Source organism: Macaca nemestrina, chromosome 7, assembly GCF_043159975.1.
Source record: "Macaca nemestrina isolate mMacNem1 chromosome 7, mMacNem.hap1, whole genome shotgun sequence".
Taxonomy (NCBI): Eukaryota; Metazoa; Chordata; class Mammalia; order Primates; family Cercopithecidae; genus Macaca; species Macaca nemestrina.
The window spans coordinates 128,443,748-128,469,460 of record NC_092131.1 but is presented as its reverse complement, the minus strand read 5'-3'; the positions used below and the strand labels follow the sequence as shown (position 1 = coordinate 128,469,460).

General features: G+C 39.3%; 1 protein-coding gene across 10 annotated transcripts in view; it reads left to right on the top strand.

The window, feature by feature from the left end:
- Positions 1-25,713, top strand: part of LOC105463782 (neogenin 1) — a 258,380-nt gene that overhangs the window by 175,526 nt on the left and 57,141 nt on the right. For 7 of the 10 annotated variants that reach the window (XM_011711081.2, XM_071101076.1, XM_011711089.2 and 4 more), the window contains exons 8-9: positions 14,437-14,656; positions 23,187-23,341. In XM_011711081.2, the coding sequence (XP_011709383.2) occupies positions 14,437-14,656; positions 23,187-23,341 (375 nt within the window). The remainder of the gene's footprint in view (positions 1-14,436; positions 14,657-23,186; positions 23,342-25,713) is intronic. The other 3 variants (XM_011711090.3, XM_011711085.3, XM_011711087.3) reach the window with 1 other exon arrangement.

Sequence of the window (25,713 nt, the reverse complement as noted above, 5' to 3'; positions counted from 1 at the left end):
ATGTCTTTCTCTTGTCTGAGTTCTCTGGCAGGACTTCCAGTACTATGTTGAAGAGAAGTGGTGAGAGTGGGCATTCTTGTCGTGTTCTCAGAGGGAATGCTTTCAGCTTTTCCCCATTCAGTATTATATTGGCTGTGGGTTTGTCACAGATGGCTTTTATTACATTGAAGTATGTCCCTTGTATGATGATTTGCTGCTGAGAGTTTTAATCATAAAGGAATACCGGATTTTGTCAAATGCTTTCTCTGCATCTATTTGAGATGATCACATAATTTTTGTTTTTAAATCTGTTTATGTGGTTTATCACATTTAATTGACTTGTATATGTTAAACCATCTCTGCATCCCTAGTATGAAATACGCTTGATCATGGTGGATTATCTTTTTGATATATTGTTGGATTTGGTTAGCTAGTATTTTGTTAAGGATTTTAGCATCTATGCTCGTCAAAGATATTAGTCTGTAGTTTTCTTTTTTGGTTATGTCCTTTCCTGGCTTTGGAATTAGGGTCATGTTGGTTTCATAGAATGAATTAGGGAGGGTTTCTTCTTTCTCTGTATTGTGGAATAGTGTCAAAAGGATTGGTACCAATTCTTCTTTGAATGTCTGATAGAATTCTGCTGTGAATCTGTCTTGTCCTGGACTTTTTGTTGTCGGTAATTTTTAAATTACCATTTCAGTCTCGCTGCTTGTTACTGGTCTGTTCAGGGTATCTAACTCCTGATTAAAGCTAGGAGGGTTATATTTTTCCAGGAATTTATCCCTCCCTTCTAGGTTTTCTAGTTTATGTGTGTAAAGGTGTTCATAGTAGTCTTGAATGATCTTTTGTATTTCAGTGGTGTCAGTTTTAATATCTCCTGTTTTATTTCTTAATGAGATTATTTGGATTTTCTCTCTTTTCTTGGTTAATCCTGCTAATGGTCTATCGGTTTTATTTATCTTTCCAAAGAACCACAAATTAATGATTCTTTGATGTAAACCAAAGTAAATTTTGTTTAATTTATCTTTTGTATTTTTTGTTTGTTTGTTTCAGTTTCATTTAGTTCTGCTCTGATCTTGGTAATTTCCTTGCTTCCACTGGGTTTGGGTTTGGTTTGTTCTTGTTTCTCTAGTTCCTTGAGGTGTGACCTTAGAATGTCAGTTTGTGCTCTTTCAGTCTCTTTGATGTAGGCATTTAGGGCTATGAACTTTCCTTTTAGCACCCCTTTTGCTGCATCCCAGAGGTCCTGTTAGATTGTGTCATTATTGTTGTTCATTTTGAAGAATTTTAAAATTTCCATCTTGATTTCGTTTTTGAACGAAAGCAGGTTTTGAACCTGCTCTTTCAGGAGCAGGTTATTTAATTTCCATGTATTTGCATGGCTTTGAAGGTTCCTTTTGAAATTGATTTCCAGTTTTATTCCACTGTGGTCTGAGAGAGCGCTTGATATAATTTCAGTTTTCTTAGATTTATTGAGGCTCACTTTATGGCCTATCATATGCTCTGTCTTGGAGAAAGTTCCATGCCGTGTTGAATAGAATGTGTATTCTGTGCTTGTTGGATGAAATGTTCTGTATATATCTGTTAAGTCCATTTGTTCCAAGGTATAGTTTAAATCTATTGTTTCTTCATTGACTTTCTGTCTTGATGCCCCATCTAGTGCTGTCAGTGGAGTATCGAAGTCCCCCACTATTATTGTGTTGCTGTCTATCTCATTTCTTAGGTCTGTTAGTAATTGTTTTATAAATTTGGGAGCTCCATTGTTAGGTGCATATATGTTTAGGATTGTGATGTTTTCCTGTTAGACAAGGCCTTTTACCATTATATAATGTCCTCTTTGTTTCTTTTAACTGCTGTTGCTTTAAAGTTTGTTTTGTCTGATATAAGAATAGCTACCCCTGCTCACTTTTGGTGTCCATTTGCCTGAAATGCCTTTTCCCACCCCTTTACTTTAAGTTCATATGAGTCCTGATGTGTTAGGTGAGTCTCCTGAAGGCAGCAGATAGTTGGTTGGTGAGTTCTTATCCATTCTGCAGTTCTGTATCTTTTAAGTGGAGCATTTAGGCCATTTACATTCAGTGTTCGTATTGAGATGTGAGGTACCATTACATGCATCGTGCTATTTGTTGCCTGTGTACCTTTTTTTGTTTTTTGTTTTTGCTTTTTAACTTCTATTTTTGTTTTATAGATCCTGTGTGATTTATGCTTTAAAGAGGTTCTGTTTTGATGTGTTTCCAGGATTTGATTCAAGATTTAGAGCTCCTTTTAGCAGTCTTGTAGAGGTGGCTTGTTAGTGGTGAGTTCTCTCAGCATTTGCTTGTCTGGAAAAGACTGTATCTTTCCTTCATATATGAGGCTTAGTTTCACTGGATACAAAATTCTTGGCTGATAATTGTTGTGTTTGAGGAGGCTGAAGATAGGACCCCAATCTCTTCTAGCTTGTAGGGTTTCTGCTGAGAAATCTTCTGTTAATCTGATAGGTTTTCCTTTGTAGGTTACCTAGTGCTTCTGTCTCACAGCTCTTAAGATTCCTTCCTTGGGCTTAACTTTAGGTAACCTGATGACAGTGTGCTTAGGTGATGATCTTTTTGTGACGCATTTCCCAGGTGTTCTTTGTGCTTCTTGTATTTGGATGTCTAGGTCTCTAGTAAGGCCGAAGGAGTTTCCCTTGATCATTCCCCAAATATATTTTCCAAACTTTTAGATTTCTCTTCTTCCTCAGGAATACCAGTTATTCTTAGGTTTGGTCATTTAACATAATCCAGACTTCTTGGAGTCTTTGTTCGTATTTTCTTATTCTTTTTTCTTTGTCTTTTTTGGATTGGGTTAATTGGAAGACCTTGTCTTTGAGCTCTGAATTTCTTTCTTCTACTTGTTTTTTATTCTATTGCTGAAACTTTCCAGAGCATTTTGCATTTCTGTAAGTGTGTCCAGTGTTTCCAGAATTTTTTATTGTTTTTTCTTTTGCTATCGATTTCCTTGAATATTTCTCCCTTCACTTCTTGTATCATTTTTTGGATTTCCTTGCATTGAGCTTCGCCTTTCTCTGGTTCATCCCTGATTAGCTTAATTAACCTCCTGCATTCTTTTTCAGGTAAATCAGGGATTTCTTCTTGGTTTGGATCCATTGCTGGTGAACTAGTGTGATTTTGGTGGGGGTATTACAGAGCCTTGTTTTGTCATATTACCAGAGTTGGTTTTCTGTTTCCATCTCATTTGGGTAGGCTTTGTCAAAGGGAACATCTAGGGCTGAAAGTTGTGGTTCAGGTTCTTTTGTCCCATGGGTTGTTCCCTTGATGTAGTATTCTCTGGCTCCTGTGAGCCAAACTGCAGTGATTGTTGTCTTTCTTCTGGGTCTGGCCACCCAGCAAGTCTGCCCAGCTCTAGGCTGGTATGGGGGTTGTCTGCACAGAGTCCTGTGATGTGAACCGTCTGTGGGTTTCCCAGCCGCAGATACCAGCATCTGTTTCAGTGGAGGTGGCAGGAGGGTGAAGTGGACTCTGTGAGTGCTCTTAGCTTTGGTGGTTTAATGCTCTATTTTTGTGCTGGTTGGCCTCCTGCCGGGAGGTTGTACTTTCCAGAGAGCATCAGCTGTGGTAGTGTAGAGAGGAACCAGAGGTGGGCGGGGTCCTAGAACTTCCAAGATTATATGCCCTTTGTCTTCAGCTGCCAGAGTGAGTAGGGAACGACCATCAGGAAGGGGCGGAGCTAGACGGTGTCCAAGCTCAGACTCTTTGTGGGCGGGTCTCCCTGTGGCTGCTGTGGGGGATGGGGATGAGTTTACCAGGTTAATGGAGTTGTGTACCTAGGAGGATTATGGCTGCCTCTGCTGAGTCATGCAGGTTGTCAGGGAAGTGGTGGAAAGCCGCAGTCACAGACTTCACCCAGCTCCCACGCAAACCAAAGGGCCAGTCTCACTCCCACGGAGCCCTGCGGAACAGCCCTGAGTCTGCAGGCGGTGGGTGAGCCAGGCTTGAGAACTTGCCCCAGGCTGCTTGACTCCCAGCTGTGAAAGAAAAGGACTTGATTCTTCCCCAGCCTGTGGAGTCTGCACACCTGATTCGCACCGTTTCCAGAGTTCTGGCCGAGAGGTTTCTCCCCGGCTTCAAATTGTTAGAGTTCAGTTTTCCTTCTCCCTGTGGTGTTTTCCCCCGCACTCCTGTGATTGCCCTCCCAAAGGATCCTTGTGGTGCCAGGCTGGAATGGCCTGCCTGGGGACCTAGTGAGCTCCCAGCGCCTTTCTCGCTGCTTCCTCTACCCCTGTATTTTGCTTGGCTCTCTAAATAGACTCAACTCCAGGTAGGGGCGGAAACTTCTCCCTCAAACAACCTTCAGTTTCTCCAGTGGGGATGTGTGTTCAAGAGAGGAGAATCTCCCTTTCCCACTTCCACAGCTGGGGCATTTGGGGCACTCACAGTGTTTGGGGTGTCTCCCAGGTCCTGCATGAGCAATCCACTGCCTTCAGAAATCCACTTCCTATGGGTCCTCTCAGGATTGCTGGTTTGTTCTTGCAGTCAGCCTGTAGCTTAAAGTCACAATGCAAGCCTCCGCACACTGCTCTGTCCATCCAAGTCGGAGCTGCAATCTATTCCTGCCTCCCGTCTGCCATGATGATCCAAAGAATGCTCTCTGCTAGACAATACCTCAGGAAGCATTTAATTCGGGAATGGATCCTCAGACTGGATTACTGTTTGAGGAAATAGGGATTTCATGACCAAATAAGAATGAGAAATGCTAGGTTAACAAACAGAACAGGTGCTAGGAGTCTTTAACATACTAATATGTGTGGCAAATCTCTACAGTCTCCCAAATTTGATTGTTGTTCTCTTTCTTATTTTGCAATATACGTGTTAACATTTCCCAAAAGTAATATTCTGTGGAACTGTACTTTTGTTCACACTCTTACTATGTTTGGAGTAATAAGCACCATGTAAATCTGACTCTGTTCTGAATAATGAATTCTGAATAATGTTAGAATGAACATTCCTGGGAAATAACAATTTAGTAGATTCCTAATGAAGGGCCGGAGAGAAAGAATATTTTCTATGATACTTTACCTTTCAAATGAGCTTAGAAATTTTGAAAGAAATTTCAAAACTAATCTATTTTCAAAGAAATGTTATGAAAAATGAACAAAATTTGGATTCCAAAAAGAAAATGTAAATGTACCAACTCACAGCTGTAGTTGGTGTGAGTGGGCGTCAAATTAGGATAATTGGGGATCTGCTTAACCAAGGGTGCAACACGCCTAGTGCAGAATTTAATGATCTCCACCTTCAGAAACTTTCAAGTACATGTATTGGTTAAACTAACAATTATAAACTGTTACTAAGTGACACTTTATCAGTCACAAATCTAGTGTATTAAAACTGGAGCCATCAACCACAGCGTAGCTAGATTTTGAAAGTTAATTCTCAGAAATATTAGGAGTAGCTCTGATGACTACTGAATATAAAGCCAGGTCTGGGCGGGTGCCGTGGCTCATACCTGTAAACCCAGCACTTTGGGAGGCCAAGACGGGCACATCACTTGAGGTCAGGAGTTTGAGACCAGCCTGGCCAACAATGGTGAAACCCCATCTCTGCTAAAAATACAAAAATTAGCCAGGCGTGGTGGTGCATGCCTATAATCCCAGCTACTCAGGAGGCTGATGCAGGAGAATTGCTTGAACCCAGGAGGTAGAGGCTGCAGTGAGCCGAGATCACACCACTGCACTCCAGCCTGGGCAACAGACTCCATCTCAAAAACGAACAAACAAAAAAGCCAGATCAGGAGAAACATCATCATTCTTTAGGAACTTCCACGGAACAATTCAGATTGTGCTACTTACAGCCTTGTGCAGGCCCTTAGGTTTCAGTGATCGGGTCAGTGTGAAGCTGCTGCCAAGCATTAGAGCAGCAGGTCAGAGTGGACAGCAGTGTTCACATTTGAAAATGTAATACCTTTTCTCAAAAAGATTTCCCAGCTGCCTTTGGCTTGATGCAGATTTACATGGTGTTTACATACCGTTCTAAATATAGTAGCAGTATGAACAAAGGTATACAAGCTATAAAGTTCCTTCTTGTTCAGTAACCAAGCAAATCGAGAGCACATCCTGTTTAGGAAATAAGCCTGGAAAGCGAGGATGGGACCAGTCTGGAGGGCTTTGAACACTATGCTGAGATGTTTAGACTTATTCTGGAGGCTGTTTGGTGTACTTATAATGGATGAACTTTATGTTATGTAAATCATACTTCAGTAAAGCTGTTAAAAGGAAAGAAAGACTGGATAGTTGAAACTATTAAACATACTTTTTTTTTCTTAGTGTAAAACAGCAATAGTTACACAGTCCTAGGACATTTCTGTTGCTCAAAACACCTGAGCTTAAAATCAATCTATCTAAAGTCTTCATAAAATTAAAGTGTCCAGAAATTCTCAAAGACTTTTATAAATGCCAACCAGTCATCAAGGGCCCAAAGCAAACATGAAAAATACAGCTCTCTAGGCCACATGTAGTAAAAACTTTGTTTCTTAGAGTCAGGCTGGTTGCTTTCCCTTCTGCCACCAGAGTAGTTATCTCATTGCGCTCTTAATTTACATTTCCCTAATGACTAATAATGTCATTTTCATGTGCTTATTCTGTGTTTTCTTTGATGAAATGACTATTCAAAGCTTTTGCCTTTTTGTTTTTTTTTTTAAACTGGTTGTGTTCTTATTGAGTTGTAAGAGTTCGTTATATATTTGGGGTATAAGTTTTTTTTTATCAGATATATGATTTGGAAATACTGTCTGCCAGTCTGTTGCTTTTCATTTACTTAGTTGTGGGTTGTTTTTTGTTGTTGTTGTTTTTGTTTCTTGTTTTGTTTTCTTTTTAGTGCAGAAGTGTTTGTTTTCAATAGAATCTAATTTATCAGGGCATACTTTCTTTTATGTCTTGTGCATTTGGTGTAGCATCTAAAAATTCTTTGCTCACTCAAGACATGAAGTCTTCTAGAAGTTTAGTTCTTAGATTAAGACTATGAGATATTTTGTTAATTTTTATATATGGTGTGAGTTCATTACTTTGCACGTGGATATACTGTTGTCTCAGCACCAGTTGTTGAAAAGACTATTCTTCTCACATTGAAATTTCTTGACACCTTGGCCAAAAATCAATTGACCATAAATATAAGGGTTTATTTCTGGACTCTAAATTATCTCATTGATCAATGTGCCTATTCATATGTCTTGATTACTGTAGCTTTACAGTAAATTTTGAAGTTAGGTAATGTAAATCCTCCAACATTTTTTCATTCTTTTTCATAATTGTTTTGGCTACTCTAGGTCTTTTGCATTTCTTCTAGCATGTTAATAGTTGCCTTATTAACAACTTGGAGTTGTTCAGTTCATGAACATGGAATATCTATGTACTTAGATCTTCTTTAATTTCTCTCTGCGATGTGTTGTAGTTTTTTCCCTGTACAAATCTTACACTTCTTTTAAGTTTATTCTTGAGTATCTTAAAATTTATTACTATTTTTGTTAAATTTATTTCTAAGTATTTTAGTTCTTTTTGATGCTATTATGAGTGGAATTTGTGAATTGAATTGATTTCTTAATTTCATTTTTTGATTGTTCCTAAAATATAGAAATACAGTTGATTTTCATATCTTCTGACCTTGCTAGCCTTATTTATTAGTTTTAGTTGTTTTTTGTTTTTTTTTTTTCCAGTAAACTCATGAGGGTTTTCTGTATAGATAATTATGTCATTCACAAATGAAATAGTGTTACTTCTTCCTTTCCCATCAGTATTCCTTTCTCTTTTTCTGACCTTTTTGCACTGGCTAGGACTTCTAGTACTAAGGAGTGAGAAACTAATATCCTCGTCTTGTTTCTAATCTTAGGGAAAAAGCATTTAATCTTTCACCATTACATACAGTGCTCACTGTAGGCTTTTCAGGTTGAGGAATTTTACTTTTTCTAGTTTGTTGAGAGTTTTTATCATGAGTGGGTGTTTCATTTTGTCATGCTTTTTCTGTGTCTAGTGAGATGACTAGTGGTTTTTCTTTTTTCTCTTAATGTGATGTGTTGAATTGATTTTGGAACGTTAAACTGTCTTGAATTCCTATGATAAATTCTACTTGGTCATGGCATGTAAATTTTTTAATGTGTTACCAAATGTGGCTTGCTAGCATTTTGGTAAGGAGGTTTATACTGTGATCATAAGGGATACTGTCTGTTGCTTTCTTTTCATGTGTCATGTTTCTTTCTTTTCTTTGTCGGGCTTTGATAACGGAGTAATACTGAACTCACAGGAATGAATTGGGAAATGTTTCTCTTTCTCTATTTCCTGAAAAAGTTTGTGAAAGATTAGTATTATTTTCAAATATTTGATAACATCCAGCAGTAAAGCCATTTGGGCTTAGAATTTTCTTTGTGTAGGAAGATTTTTACTTACTAATTCAATTTCTCTATTATAGGTCTGTTCAGACTTCATGTTTCTTCTTGATAATTCGGCAGTTTATGTTCTTCTAAGAATTTGTCCTCTTCCTCTTAAGATGTCTGATTTGTTGGCAATTTTTTTCCCCAAAATATTCCCTTAAAGCTTTTTTAGCATCTGTAGGGTTGGTAGTATTGTACCATGATAAAGAAGTCCCTTCTTTTATTCTTGATTTGAGTAACTTGTGTCTTCTCTTAGTTTCCTAGTCTTCTACCTGAGATAGAAGCTTAAGTAATTCATTTGAGACCTCTCTTCTTTCTGATGTAGGTAAAGCACTACATTTCCCTTAAAGTACCACTTTAGCTGCATCCTGTAATTTTTAATACGTTGTGTTTTTATTTTTATAGTGTTAAAAAAGTTGTGTTTTTGAGGCAGAGTCTCACGATCACCCAGGCTGGAGTGCAGTGACACAATTATGACCCACAGCAGCCTTGACCTCCTGGGTTCAAGTGATCCTCCTGCCCCAGCCTCCCAAGTAGCTGGGACTACAGGTGCACACCACCATGCCTGGATAATTTTTTGTATCTTTTGTAGAGATAGGGTATCAGTATGTTGCCCAGGCTGGTCTTAAATTTCTGGGCTCAAGTGATCCACCACTTCAGCCTCCCAAAGTGCTGGGTTTATATAGGCATGAGCCACCATGCCTGGCCTGTTAAAACAATATTTTTAAATTTTTCTTACGATTTCTTCTTTGACCCTAGGATTGTTTAAGAGCATGTTTAATTTTCAAATATTTGGGGTTTTCTCAGATTTTTTTTAATTCTGTCATTTTTTGCTTTCATGTCTTGGGGCTTTTTTGTTAGATGTGTATGCATTTATAATTGTTATACTCAAAGAAGAAATAACATCATTCAATCATAGTAGCAGATTTCAATATTCTACTGTCAAAAACTGCTAAAACAATTAGACAAAGTTAGAAAGGATATAGAATATTTAAGTAACTCTGTCAACCAACTTGACCAAACTGACATTATGAATCTTCATAATCTTCTTTATAAGAAACTGCAGATACAGATTTCTTTTCAGGCACACATGGAACAGCCTCCAGGATAGACCACATGCTAGGACACAAAACAAGTCTTAATACATTTTAAAAGACCAAAATCATATAGAGTGTGTTCTCTGACCACAACAGAATTAAATTAGATATCCACAGTAAGCCTGCTGTTTGTCTGGGGCCTGTTTCCTCTTGCTATAAAAGTAGTAAACAGGTCAGGTGTGGTGGCTCCTGCCTGTAATCCCAGCACTTTGGGAGGCCAAAGCGGGTGGATAGCATGAGCTCAGGAGTTTAAGACCAACCTGGGCAACATGGCGAAACCCCATCTCTACTAAAAGTACAAAAAATTAGCCAGGCGTGAATGCGCATGTCTGTGGTCCTAGCTGCTGAGGAGGCTGACATGGGAGGATTGCTTGCCTGGGAGGTGGAGGCTGCAGTGAGCCATGATTGTGCCACTGCACTCCAGCCTGGGTGATAGAGCGAAACCCTGCATATGCAGGCATCCATTCCGGCCCCTCCACATTGCCTTCATGGGACTTTGGGGGCATGGGAAACTGACAAACACAAATGAGAAACTCTAGCTGCCTCCACTGCCATGAGTAATAAAGTTCTTTGTCTCTGATGCAGCACTTGTATCATATGCCCGCACCCATGAAACAGTAATAAGCTAACTTGTTAGCTTATCAATAAGGTAGACTCTCAGATCCTGCTTGGTTCCTGACAGTTTCTTTAGTTCTTAGAATATACTTAAATAGCCACTTTGAAGTCTTTGTTAAATCCAGTATCTGAGGACATTCCAAGAAAGACATTTTGTAATGACTGCCTTTTTTACCCCCTGAGTATGAGTCACACTTTATTTCTTTGCATGTTTCTTCATTTTTGTTGAATCTTGGATATTTTGGATAGTAAATTGTAGCAACCATGGATTCTGACTCTTTCTCCCACCCCCTAGCAGTTGTTCTTGTTTCATTTGTTTAATAACTTGCCTGTACTAAATCTGTGATTTCTGCCTCTCCCAGAGTATACAACCACAGATGTTTCTGTTTAGTGTTTAGTTTTGATTATCTTTTTATTTGTGTTTTCTAAATGTCTCTGTTTAGATTTTGCCCTGTGTCTGCATAGATTAGTGTTGAACCAAAGATTGGTCAGAAGTTATGCTCAAATACCTCAAGCCAAAAAGCCTACCACTTTGAGCTGATGGGTCTTTGTGTGGTTTGGTGAGTGCTTTCAAAATCTGGATTATTTTTTACTTTTCCCAGCCTTTGCTTTCTACCAGGCTCTCTCAGTTGTCTTGTGAACACACACACACAGGTTTCATCTGCCAGGGGTATGTGAGTGGCTCGGGCCTGCTGCAGTCCCTAGGGCACATACACATGGCCTTCAGTCAACCTAGGATGTGTGCAGAGGTTATCAAGCCTTCTCACCACTTTCTCACCTCATGGAATACCTTGTTCAATGGTTAGTCTACCATCCGTTGCTTACCTCAGTAAGATACAACCTCAGGCTAGCAGGACACTGGCCCTTCCTATTCACTTGCCACCAGGATTGCTCCTCTAATTGACAACACTCCATATCAAATGAGCTTCTCTGGCAACAGCAGCAAAGCCACTGGTTTGTAGGGCCTGCTGTAGCCTGGTTGAACAATCACTCTAACAGAGCTATGGGGGAATGGTTCAGACACTTGTTTGTGTGTGAAGTGTGATAATTTTCATGAACAGATGCTTCTCAGCTTGTTATATGTCTTTGGTCAGTTTCCAGTTTTTGACAGTTTTTTTCCGCTTTATAGTTGCTTTGGGGGAAGAGGATTTGTCAGTCTCAAACCATCATGCCAGGAGTCTAAAATCCCAATCTACATCATCTTGCCATTGATGCTGGTGTAACTTAACTGCCTGTTTGATTCTCTGTGATCACATAAGTTGTTTTCTCTTACCTGCTCAGCTAGGATATGGAACAGCAGCGATAGAATCAACCTGGGGAAAGTTGATATAGAACACTGGGACCATAGTGGGCATGGATTTTTCTCATGGTTAATTAGGAATGATTTACAATGATCAGGCATTGTTTATACTTTTATTTCCTGTATAACTAATAAAATATATTTGCTTTACAAATGGTATATCATTATATAAATGTTATTTATATACACTTTGTATCAACCAGAGATTAAAATACTGCCTTTTGTAATGAGATTCTAGAAACATTGTCTTCATTGTACTCATTTCTCCCTGAATTTCCTTCCATTTATTAATTCGATAAATATATACTTGGTTATCTAAAGTATACAGAGGCATGTTCAGTGATTCCAAGATGAAGCTGATACGTATTTTGTCCTTAAGGAGCTTATAGATTAGTGGAAGTAATACAATGTAAACATGAAAAATGGAAATAGGACGTGCTGGATGCCATTAAAGAGTTACAGATCTGTGCTATGGAAGTTCAGTAGGGTAATTGAGTTTTCCCTATCTAAGTGATTCTTTTATATCACTCATTACTCCCATCCCCTCATCCTCCCTGCTTGCATTCCCTCCCCAGCTGCTTTCCTACTGAAATCCTTATGTCGTTACTCATTCAAGCTAGTCATAGTAAATAACATGTATGCAGAGCTTCCACGGGCACTTTTCTTGTTTGCTATTTGTCTGGGTCATATCAGCTTGGGGTTTAGGTAGGGAGCATTATTATTCCTAATTTACAGATAAGGAAACTGACATCAGAGTGACTTGCCCAACCTCGCATATTAGAAGAGTCAAGTTTTGAACATAGGTCTTTGTACTCGAAATCCTGGGCTCTTTTCAGTATGCTCTGCTGCCTCTCACCCAGCAAACTCTCTCTCCTCTAGCCAGTAGATAGTTGAGAAGAATTCAGTTTGATGAGCTGGGTCAGAACTGGAGGCAGCTTAGTGTGTTTCTAGATGAACACACAAATGAGGCAGCAAAGCAAGACTGTTCAGGCTACTTTTTGAATCATTTCCCAATAAGGGTTTTTAATGACTTAATTTTACAATAATCAGAGATCCATATTTTCAATTGCATCTCATTTCATAGGTGTTGAATTGTTAAACAAAACATATTCAAAACCAAATTATTCATCATCTCCCTCTCAGTCTGTTGTCTCTTAACATTTCCTTTCTCTAGTAATGACACCTCCAGCTCCGCAGTCTTCTAAGCTAGTAACTTGGAAGTCTTTGACTCCTTCCTAACCTTTATCTCAGCATCTAATCCTGTCATTTCCAGCCTACCTCATAGGGTTATTGTGTAAGTAAATTGACAAAATATATAAAGAAAAACTCTGAAAGCTGTGAATGAGAGGTATTTATTTCCTCTAAGGCAGTGCATCTGTTGATGTGTACAGTACTACAAGGCCTCAGCAACCATTCAGAGTTAATGTTTTGTAGTATTTAGTGAAGCGTGTACTTAACGTTAGAGCTGAAACTGCATAATCTTAACATTCTTATGGCAGTCTGCACTCTTAAAAGCACTACCAAGGGAGGAGAAAAAAGGGAGAGAGAACAAGGCTCTCTTGTGTGATTTGCACGAGAACTGGAAGTCATGTTTTCAGACTCCGCTTGGCTATATCCAGAGGTCTTTTAAACTGAAAACCAAAGTTGATTTTATTAATACCACTCCACCACTCATTCCCTGTGACCTAGGGCAAGTGATTTAGCAGTGTCAGTCTCTACATATAAGTTAGAGATAATGATTGTACCTATTTTTTAGAGCTGCTGTAAGGATTGAATGATCTGTATAGACAGCCAGAGTGCCATATATAAGGTATATAAGTGGTAGCTATTGGATTACTCTTCGCCCTCTCCACCTATCTAGAGATTTTAGGTTGGTCCTCCTTTGCCAATTCCCTGAGATAGATAATTTATTTCATGTGGCATATTTATTTAGACTGCATCACATTACACTCTCACAGTTCACAAACATTTCCAGGAGGTTGTTGCTCCACCACTTCATTCAAAACTAGGTTCACAGTTTTCATGTTTTCCTCTCTACGTCTCTCCTACTAATTTCCCTTTGCGGTTCGAACATGATTCTGATGAACTCTTTCAGTTAAAAACTGTGAGATTAAACTTGTACTCTCTGACTCCAAAGTAAAAGAGATTTTAGGTTCAATATTAGGAATACATTTCTACAATCAGGACTGTCCATGAGTAGAATGGGCTGCCTTGGAAGTCATAAAGTTACCCATGGCTACCTCTATACAAAAGTGGCTTTTGACTAGCAGCTTTGGCTTGCCACTGCTTCCTTTCTCCGATCCAGTCCCTGAGGTCTGCAAGCCGTTTCAGTATACTCGCAGTGAAGAGTTTAATAAACAGATTAGCTACCTGACTTGCATTTTTTTGGCTTTGGAATTTTTGGTTCAGGATTTTATACTGTCATAGCTAAATGAATTGACAAAACAGCAAAGTATAATGAAGAAGTTTATCAACCTTTCCCCACAGGATTACCAAATACAGAGGTGCAGGGTTTAATATTAGACTAAAGTTGAAGATGTGGCCCTCAATTCTCCTGCAAAGGAGCTCTGCAGTGAAGTCACGAGAGCCATGGGCCTCTGAGTGCAGCTAGGGTCATCCATACTATTCCATATGTTAAAGTAGAAGAAAATAGTGAAGTCATTTGCGAGACTTTTATGCAAAATTTGACAGATGTTGCATGCTGCTTTCAGGATTAAGAAAATTACATGGGCACTGCCGTGCCCTCTGTGAGATGTTTTATTCTCAGCTGTCACCCTCCTTGTCCCTTGCCCATAACCATTATAGTGGCCAGAAAGTCTGCTTGCCCTCCAGTGATGTGTTTTGAATAGTGCCCATTAGTTTTCAGTAGTTACCCTGGCCTGCATGTTAGCCTTCAGTTTAATGGCCTTTTTTATGTTCATTCATTTTATTTTATTTCCCATCGTGGTTTTGTTTATTTCTTTTTTGTTTTTTGTTTTTTCTGTTCTCTTTTTTAAAACCGTCGTGGTTTGCCCTTCATATTCCCCAATGTTTGCACATGACAAGATGTTGCCATCCCAACATTACCTCCCACTTCACTGACCAGTGCCACTACTGACCATCTAGCACCAGCCACAACGGGACCATTGCCTTCAGCTCCTCGGGATGTCGTGGCCTCCCTGGTCTCTACCCGCTTCATCAAATTGACGTGGCGGACACCTGCATCAGATCCTCATGGAGACAACCTTACCTACTCTGTGTTCTACACCAAGGAAGGGATTGCTAGGTAAGTGCCTGTGTGTCTGCAGCCAGTTTGGTCACGGCAGCCTTGTCACGCTCATACCTGGCTCTTGGTATCTGTACCAATTTTTAGTCCAGAAAATAAGATCACAGAGATGCATCTTCCCTAATTTTAGGTCATTAAATAATCTCCCAAGCAGACTGAAGTCCTGGTAGTCTCTCCTTTTCTGGGATGACTTAGGGAGAGGACAGATACAGCTATTGAGGTGGAAGTATTTAAATGTAACTAGGATTGCCCTTTTTTCATAAGATTCAGTCAGTATAAATTCTAGAGATTAAGGTAGACTTAATTTATTAAAGTAATCTTAAATGAATATTTGCCACACCCTTATGTGGTGTGAGTTGCGGAGCTCCAGGGGTTCTCCTTGATGAAGCAAGAGTAGTTAGTGATGACTACCTAAAATAGCATTTTCATTACATTCCTCTTCATTTCCACCCCCTCAGGAGCTCACATTGCTCAGAGGAGAAGATCCATAATGTCCAGGCTGCTTTATGCCACAGGCTGGCTTCACTTTATATGTCCAACTTGCTTTTCCTTTTTTCCCAATGTAACTGACTTTCTAGTGAAACCAATCTAATCACGATAGCCTTTTTTTCCAGTATTTTTTCTTCAGTCACTTCCCCTTGCCCCTTTCTAAGCTAAAGGTAAATTCAGTTAATCCTTCTTGGCCCAGGTTAAGCCCCATTAAGCACTCAAAAAGCTTTCCCCACCTTTTCAGCACATAGAGTGTTTCCCTTGTACGTGTGTTTGTATCCCTAATATTGGCACTTGATTGTGGTAATATGTGATCTGTTACTACCTTAAGCTGTTATTCTTCAATTATGTTACATGTATTTGTGCTGTTTTCCCAACCAGATTATAAACTCTTTGGAAGGAACCATGGCACGTGCTGACTGTTCACACATTGCTGAGTAAATTCCTTCACTGTGCTCTTCCAACCAGAATAAGAAAGCTAAGATATCTGTTTTAGTAGGAGCGCTAACACATCCGCTAAAGCTTACATTTCCATTAGCATGCTTATAGTTGATGTATATTATAGTTAATACCACACTGGCAAGTTCAGCAAGTGCAGGACCCTTTCTTTAATACTCTCAAGAAGTCTAAGTGACATAATTGAAGACCAATAGATGGAGTTACCTGAATGCTGTACTGTATGTTTTGAGTTTTACAAGGGTAGGAAAACATAGTTCTATACATAAAAAAGGTAAGATATTCCCACCGAACAGCAAGTTTCAATATCACCATTAAAATATCTTGAATAGGTTTTGAAATCTCATTGCAAATCTCATAAGCTGTCACAGAGGAAAGAAGCCATTTAGTAATTCTGTGTAATAAACTTTTATTTCTACAATAGGTGTTTTGCTCTTATTGTGCCTTCTACCAGAAATGCATTTTCCTCACATTAATTACATCTGGCTTCTTATCTGTCATCCTTAGATGACATCTCCTCAGGCCTTCCCTGAATACCAACCCAAACTTAGCCCCTCGGTGACTGTCACACAGTGGGGTATCAGAGCCAGCTTGTTCCCAAGCTAATTGTTAAATGCTTGGGAAATTTTGCAAACCTAATGACATGACTTGGCAGCTTGAAATTGGGCACGGTGGGAGTATTTACAGTGACAAATGCTACAAACCAGAGCCAGTTGTTAAACATTCACCAGAACACCACTGCTGTCACATCACCCATTTTTTGGTATGTGTGTGGTATTTTTTTGTTTTGCTTTTTATTTTGGGTTGTTTTTTTTTTTTTTTGAGAGCACTTATTACTCTCTGAAATTTTCTCTTTTATTAGCTTATTTATTCTGTCTGTCTTGTCCAATAGTGTTCTCCAGCACCTGGAACATTTAGTAACACTGGCATTTAGTGACACTCAGTAAATATTTATTAAGTAAATACATTAATTTCAATCAGTGGAGAAATAATAGATAATTCAAGTAATCATGTTGAGATTGATTAACCATTTGGTGGGAAAAATAAAAGTTATATCTCTGTCTTAAATTATAGATGGATTAAGAGATAAGTATTTTTAAAATCTATAAACATATTAGAAGAAAATGCAGAAATGATTTTTATCATTTGGAGAACAGGAAAGGGCTTTTAAAGGGAGACAGCAAATCGGGAAGCCATAACAGGAAACAGTAACAAAGTTACAAATTATAAGTAAAAGATATCCCAAGAGACAGATAATACAAGCAGATGATTCATAGTACTGGAAAGCCCATTAGAGTTAAAAAAAAAAAAAAAAAAAAAAGGTTTTCACCATCACAGGCAATCTTGGAAGCAAAATGATGAGGGTGTTTTGTTTGTTTGTTTGTTTGTTTGAGACAAAGTCTCACTGGGTCACCCAGGCTGGAGTGCAGTGGCACGATCTTGGCTCACTGCAGCCTCCACTTCTCGGGTTCCAGCGATTCTCCTGCCTCAGCCTCCCAAGTAGCTGGGATTACAGGTGCCTGCCACCACGCCCAGCTAATTTTTGTATTTTTAGTAGAGACGGGGTTTCACCATGTTGGCCAGGCTGGTATTGGACTCCTGACCTCAGGTGATCTACCTCGGCCTCCCAAAGTGCTGGAATTACAGGCATGAGCCACTGCGCCTGGCCAAGTTATCATTTTTCATCTATAAAGCTAGCAAAAATTTTAAGTTGATAATATCTAATGTTCAATGAGTTGACAGCTAGGAGGAAACCACTCTAGGTTATTGGTGGCAGTATAAATTAGAATAGTCTAGGGAAGGTGATTTGGCAGAATTTTAACATATTTTAAATATACATAGCCTTCCATCACACTTCTAGGTAACTGTCCTGTAAGACATACAGATATATGTATGCATTGGGCCCTCATACAAACACGTTTATTTATAGCATTGTTTGCAAGATTATAAAAGGAGACTATGTAAATATCCACTGGTAGAAGAATGGTCACATAATATACAGTCGTGCGTCACATAACAATGCTTCAGTCAGACAGACTGCGTATACAATGGTGATCCCATAAGATTATACCACTGTCTTTTTACTGTACCTTTTCTGTGTTTAGACACATAGATAGTTGCCATTGTGTTCCCATTGCCTACAGTGTTCAATACAGTAACATTCAGTACAGTAACGTGCAGGTTCGTAGCCTGGGAGCAATAGGCTGTCCTATACAGCCTAGGTGTATGGGATATACTCTGAGCTTATACCATCAAGGTTTGCATAAGTGCATTCTGTGATGTTCACATGATGAAATCACGTGATGCATTTGTCAGAACATGTCCCCGTTGTTAAGCGGTACATGACTGTATGTATACCCGTAAGTATGGTGCAGCAGTTTTTTTAAATGACCTGTCTGTATATTTTGATGTCTATGTAAATGTGTAAAGCAGTGATCCTCAACCAGCGACAGTTTTGTCCCTTCATCCGTCAGGGGATATTTGGCAATGCCTGGCAGCGTTTTGTTTTTTTTTTTTTTTTTGGTTGTCATAGCTGGGATGAGGGAAGTACTTACTGACATCTAGTGGGTAGAGGCCAGGGATGCTAATGAACATCCTGCCACACAGAGGACAGTCCCACAACAAAGAATTATCCTCCCCAATGTCTCAGTAGTGCCAAGGGTGAGAAACCCTGGCATGGAGACTGTCTGGTGAGATATGTGTCAATATGTGCCACAGTCAGCTCTCAGGGCAGGACAGGTTTTAACAAAAGAGAACTGAGACTTGTTTTTTTTTTTAACTATATGTACTTTTATATTTAAATGTTTTTAATGAGACTCACCTATTTAAATTTTATGATAGATTATGGGTTGGAGTAAGCAGGAATGATTAGTAAATGAATTTGTAGTTGGAAGAGATATAGAAGTTGAATTGGTAGAGGCAGGTGGGCATGACGAGTGTATGTAAAGGAAGAGGAAGTGCACGGTAAGGCCATCTGTGTGTATGCTGTGAGAAGGATGCAAAGGCAAAAAAGCTGGCCAAACTGGCCCAAAGGTTTTGGCAGAAATTAGTAAGAGATTAGAGTAAAGTGGACGTTTGGAGCCAGATGCAGGAATGCCAGTGAGAATTTGGATATAATCAGATAAGAAGGGACCATTTTAGACTGTTAAGAAAGTTGTACACTGTGATTTTACTAAACATTACTTTGGGAACACTACCCAAGATTAAAGGAGAGAAACAATAGAGTCAGGGAGACAAAACCGGGTAGTAATTATGTTAGCCTGGATATGTGCTAGTTGTCGGCTTGGATGAAGGTGAAAGCAGCGACTTGAAGTGGATAGGACGAATCTGGGAAATATCTAAAAGGAAGATTTGAGAGACCATAATAGTTTTTTGTTGCTTCGTTACTTTGTGATTTCTCAATAGAGGCAATGAAGGAGAAGTTAATTCTTTTAAGTCATAAGACTATAACCTGGCTAATTGTTATATAAACAAAACTTTCTTATTAACCTTTATCAGCTTAAATTTTCTTATCTAAAAAACAAGGGTAATATATTTGCTTCCCAGATGTGTGGTAACAATTAAATGTGAGAATGTATGCCACTACCTGTATTTACAAATTCACCCACTTCCTGCATTTGAAAGTTTAGCCACCAGGTGGCACCATATGCCTTGGTCATGAGCTGTAATTCTTTTGGGTACCTAAGTTGCCAGAGATTTCAGAGGGTCCTTCCTCTCTGCCTTTTCAGCTATGAAAATTTCATCTTTCTTAAAAAAGCAGTACTTTTCTATATTAACCATTAAGTGAGAAGTGGAAAGTAAGGTATTCCTGCTATTTATAGCACTTTAAAGATGGATTGAAGCCTTAGAGATCTGTTAGTCTAGTCAAGGGGTTACCAAACTATGGACCCTGTGCCAAATTGGAGCAGTTATTTATTTTTATGGCCCCAGAGCTAAGAATAGTTTTTACATTTTTAAATAGTTACATTTGAAATATTACATCGGTAGCTATATAATATCTTCCATTTTGCCTCTTGCCCTATAAATATTTACTACCGGGCCCTTAAAGAAAAAGTTTGCCCACCCTGTCTCATTTTTTCATTTAATACATAAAGGAAGTGAGGACCAGGCCGGGCGCCTGGCTCACACCTGTAATCCCAGCACTTTGGGAGGCCAAGGTGGGCGGATCATGAGGTCAGGAGATCGAGACCATCCTGGCCAACACGGTGAAACCCCGTCTCTATTAAAAATACAAAAAGTTAGCCAGGCGTGGTGGTGGGTGCCTGTAAGTCCCAGCTACTCGGGAGGCTAAGGCAGGAGAATGGCGTGAACCCGGGAGGCAGAGCTTGCAGTGAGCCGAGATTGTGCCGCTGCACCACTCCAGCCTGGGCGACAGAGTGAGACTCTGCTCAAAAAAAAAAAAAAAAAAAAAAAGGAAAGAAAGAAAGTGAGGCCCAGAAAGCTTTAGTGACTTTTCCTCGTAAGCTAGTAGCGTTGCTAGAACTAGAATTGCATCTCCTAACTTCCAGCCCAGTGCTTTCTTTCTATAAAGTGTGCCTTTTTCTTTCCCTTTTGACTCTTAGCTTTCCCATTCTAAGCTGAGTCCCACTGTAACCCCACACACTTATGAGAATTGTTTCAAGTGCTTCTTGAATCTTATCCTAAAACCAAGGGTTTTTTCCTGCGTATTAACTTGGTTCTGGGACCTCAGACCAATGGTGTCAGATCACCTATGACTGACTTTTTTTTTTTTTTACCGGTAATACTACTTTAGAAATTTGATTTAGGTATTAGTAAACTTCACCTATTTCTCCCATTTTTTTCCATTTCACATAGAAACAAACAAAAATTATATATATGATATTACTACATGAGATTTACATATCAGAAGGCCGATTTTCCTTTATTCATTCAGTGTATATTTGTGATGCAGCTTCCCTGTGTGACCATTCTGCTAAGTGCTTCTATGGTACACGAACATGAATGAGACAGTCTTTTACTTCAGTTTAAAGTAAAGTAGTCCCCCTCCTGTGTCTTTCTAGAAGAAAACTTGTTTCAACTTTTCTGTATAGGGTTAACAAAAGAGACCTGATCTGTACTCTCTCAGAGAGCCTTTAGTTTAGTGTAAAATACAATACGGTTGACTCCCCAGAACTTAACTACTAGTAGCCTACTGTTGACTGGAAGCCTTGCCAATAACATCAACAGTCTATTAGTACATATTTTTATGTTATATGCATTATATACTGTATTCTTGCAGTAAAGTAAGCTAGGGAAAAAATGTTATTTAAAAAATCATAAGGGACCAGGTGTGGTGGTTCATGCTTGTAGTCCCAGCACTTTGGGAGGCTGAGGCGGGTGGATCACCTGAGGCCAGGAGTTTGAGACCAGCTTAGCCAATATGGCAAAACTTTGTCTCTACTAAAAATACAAAACAGCCCGGTGTGGTGGTGCGCACCTATAGTCCCAGCTATCCTGGAGGCCAGGGCACGGGAATCCCTTGAACCCAGGAGATGGAGGCTTCAGTGAGCCGAGATCACACCAGAGCACTCCAGCCTGGGTGACAGAGTGAGACCCTCTCTCAAAACAAACAAAAAATCTTAAGAGAAAATATTTATTGTACATTAAGTGAAAGTAGATCATCCTAAAGTTCTTCACTTTTCAGGTTGAGTAGGCTGAAGAGGAGGAGGAAGAAGAAAAGGGGTCAGTCTTATTGTCTCAGGAGTAGTAGAGGCAGAAGAGGTGGAGGAAATGGAAGCAGGGCAGGAAAGGCAGGCATACTCGGTGTAACTTCTTTTTTTTTTTTTTTTTTTTTTTTTTTTTTTTTTTTTTTTTTGAGACGGAGTCTCGCTCTGCTGCCCAGGCTGGAGTGCAGTGGCCAGATCTCGGCTCACTGCAAGCTCTGCCTCCCGGGTTCACGCCATTCTCCTGCCTCAGCCTCCTGAGTAGCTGGGACTACAGGCGCCTGCCACCTCGCCCGGCTAGTTTTTTTTTGTATTTTTTTAGTAGAGACGGGGTTTCACCGTGTCAGCCAGGATGGTCTCGATCTCCTGACCTCGTGATCCGCCCGTCTCGGCCTCCCAAAGTGCTGGGATTACAGGCTTGAGCCACCGCGCCCGGCCTACTCGGTGTAACTTCTGTTGAAAAATATCCGCTTATAAGTGGACCTGCACAGTTCAAACCTGTGTTGTTCAAGCATCAGCTGTACTTCCCTTTAAGACAGGGATCATCTGTGATCAGACCAAGTGTCAGAAACCTTAAATTGTAAGAAATCAGTTGATCCTTCCTTGTAAATCTTGTGATTGAGAGATTTAGCTGAAGATAAAATAGTATTTTTAGGTATCTCAAGTATCTCTGAAAGGTAATTTCTGTTACCACAGTATTCTTTTCCGGGGACCTAGCTGATTATAGAGAAAAAAAGTCCTCTGTAAATATTATGTGGGTACTATTGTTGGATTTTTTAGTTAAAATAACTTAAAGAACTATAGAAAATTACTGAAAAGCACTTCTCTGCAATGCAAATGTTCACAATCAGACAAATTGGCATATGGTCATGTAGACCTAAACAAATTTTAATCTGCAATTTCAAGACAAATTATCAGTATTTTAAAGTAAGAATTTTAATTCAATAAATTAGAATAATTTCTTCAATGGAGTAGTTTGAGGCTCTTTAATTACTTTCTCAAGACAGGTATAGCTCTTTCCTCACATGAATGATAGTTCCTAAAAGCCAACTGTTTGTCTAAAACAAATTCCTTCAAAATATTTGTTGAAAACTCTTGATTATACAATCTGGTTTTCATTCTAGTGAGTACAGTAGACTGAGCATGTTTGTGGACCTGTGTTGGTCACACAGACCCCAAGACAGAATGTGGAAGCCACCTTTGGTGAAGAACCTAGATAACTGGTTTTAAGTTTTCATCTCATAATATCTAATACTAGACCACTGGATTTGAGTTGTTTGTGATAAAATTTGTCAGACATTTCATATCATTTCGCATCGGCTTCAAAATCATTGAAGTAGTGTTAATTTTAAAAAATAAATTATAAAAATCAGTATTATAATCAGCTTATTTTATAGACTGGGTTACACTTAGGATTTATTTAAATGTTTAACATTTTTATTTCCAATTTTAAAAAGTGGTAACCTCTAGCACTCTTTTTATTGAGAGTCTCTTATCCAAAATATACACAGCATTCTTTGATATTTTCTGTGAAATATCATTAGGTCATACCAATATCCACCTTCCATCAATTTCCCTAAAACTCAGTGATTTCTAAAGCCTAGAAAGTTGATGACTACCTGCCCCATTTGAAATGGCATTGAGAAGAGCCCTGTGTCTTCTCTGAAAGGAAGTTGTGATTATGGTCAGCAATATCAGTAACATTTCAGCAAGAACATCACCGACTTGTCAGATACGTATGCCCTTGCTCTTTTGCCAGTCCCCATCTTCTTTGCACTGTCCTACCCCCAGAAGCTTCATTGTCTGAGAGCTAATTTGACTTAAAACTGATAGATTTTTATGTAGAGTGGAAAATGAAACTGTACATTCTAGAAGTATTCCTAATTGATGCTATTTCTCTGCAAATCCTTCTTTGTCTAAAGGGAACGTGTTGAGAATACCAGTCGCCCAGGAGAGATGCAGGTAACCATTCAAAACCTAATGCCAGCGACTGTGTACGTCTTTAGAGTTATGGCTCAAAATAAGCATGGCTCCGGAGAGAGTTCAGCTCCACTGCGAGTAGAAACGCAACCTGAGGGTAAGTCTTCCACCTGTCTGTCAGCACCCCCTAGAGGTAGACTCTTCTGAAGTTCTACCTTTGTTTAGCCTCGCACACCATAGGGGAGCAGAAGATAACAATTCCTTACCTTCAGGGCCCTTATCAATTATTGCAGGCAAAATTAATTTACATCCAAAAACAGCAAATAGGGTCAGGCATGGTGGCTCATGCCTGTAATCCAAGCACTTTAGGAGGCCGAGGCAAGCGGATGCCCTGAGGTCAGGTTTTCTAGACCAGCCTGGCCAACATGGTGAAACCCTGTTTCTACTAAAAATACAAAAATTAACCGGGCATGGTAGTGAGTGCCTGTAATCCCAGCTACTCGGGGAAATAGCTGAGGCAGGAGAATCACCTGAGCCCAGGAGGCGGAGGTTGCAGTGAGCCGAGATCGCAAAACTGCACTCCAGCCTGGGTGAGAGAGTGAGACTCCATCTTTAAAAAAAAAAAAAAAAAAAAGCAAATAGTATGAGACAATATACTTCTATTGATGCTTTTCTACATGTTCATATTTTACTGATCCTTTAAGACTTAGCTCAGATGCCTTCTAGAATCTTTCCTCTAATATTGTTATCTCCACAGTTCTAAGGTATTTATTACATTCTTTCTTCAGTTATGATTATGAACTTACCTTGCTGACTTTGTAGCAAAGACGGAGCCTTTGTCATCTTTACATTTCCCACAGTGTCTAATGTCATGCCTTGCACGTGAAGTAGGTATTTAATGATTGTTCTTAACTGGATTGTCTATCTATAGGCATACCATGCTCTTTAGAATCTCCTTGAGGCTTTATTTTGGGCCTGTGGTCTTTTGTGCTACATAGGGTTACTTCTAATTACATTTTTAAGATTTTCTGTGACTTGAGTGTCAATCGGGTTTATTTATAGTATAAATGTGTTGTATATCTTATGTGTGGGTTGTAAACTATAGGCCCAAAATTACAAGCAGCCGAATCTTAATGAATGCTTTTCCTACTTGAGGTTTTTGTCTGGACTTTTGCCTTCTTTTAGCACAAGTTGTTTTTCCTCAGTATATTCTTCAGTCTACTTTTATTATTAACAGCATTAGTTTTTCTGTATTAAAAACCTCCAGTAATAATAAAATATTTTACTTGAAGTAGAGAGTATTTTAGATATATTTGTAGAGGCTACTGACCAGGCAACTAAACAGATTAAATGACTTTACCAGTGGAACTATAGAAATAATTTAAGAACTTTACCTGACGGGTAGAATAAGTCAAGAAGCTGTAGAACTTCACTTTCTAATGCCATGGCAAATCACTCACCTGTCAAATATTTATTGAGTATCCCCTACACCAGGTAATGTGCAAGATACTGGAGATGCAGGGATGAACAAGCTAGGTCTTCTTCCCTTAAAGAAGGAGCAGGCAAGATAGGAGACCTTTCATCATCTCAGTGACAGAGATTGAAGATAGGAATCAAACCCAGGCAAGAACAAGAGGGCCATCACAGAGTCAGGGGGTTGATTTAAGGGAAGAGTGTGTTCTCATTACAGGCAGGATGTTGAATTTTACAGTTATCTATGTTCAGACAAGAGCAGGAATACTCTATTAGGTTTCAAGCTCAGTTACCTTTCATCAGCTTTCATATAGAAGCATCATTCATGAGAGATACTAGGATACAGAATAGAGAAAACTGACTGTAAAAGATAGAAAAGTTAAGGCAGGATCCTAGGGAAAGATGAGACCTGAGGCTGGCCTTGAGGCATTTGACTTAGAGCAAGCATATTGTGGGAAGGAATTTGCATGACCCAAATCCCAGAAATAGAATCTAACAGTGCACATGCAAGGTAAGTCATGATGAAAATGAAGGAAATGCAAGGGTCCTATCCTGAGGCTGTAAACCTTCTGAAACTACATGAAAATAAATCTTTGTGTCTGTACATACTCACATTTCCCTTGGAAAGAATCTGTAGTTTTCATTATCATTTCAGTTCATATGTCAAATTGTTGAGAGCCACTGGGAGGGTCATTGTCAAATTTAGAGATGAAAGGAAAGGGGTGAAGAAGAGTAGATTTATTGAGTGCCCACCATGTGTCAGCCACTGTGTTAGGCAGTCAGGATGTAATTGTTAGGCAGTCAAGATGTAAAGATGAGTAAGACTTGACTTCTGTCCACAAGGAGTTTATGGTCTGGTACCATAGACAACAGTGTGATGTGTTATCACCTTAAGGAAAGTAGAAAGCACAACCATTTATTCAAGGAGTTTGGCTAAAAGATTAGTTACAAGAATATAGGTAGAAGGGGCAACAGGTTCTGGTAAGGGTATTTTAGGGATGGAGAAGAGACTAACATGTTTTGGCAAAAGAGAAGCAGTTTCTGAAGAGAGATTTG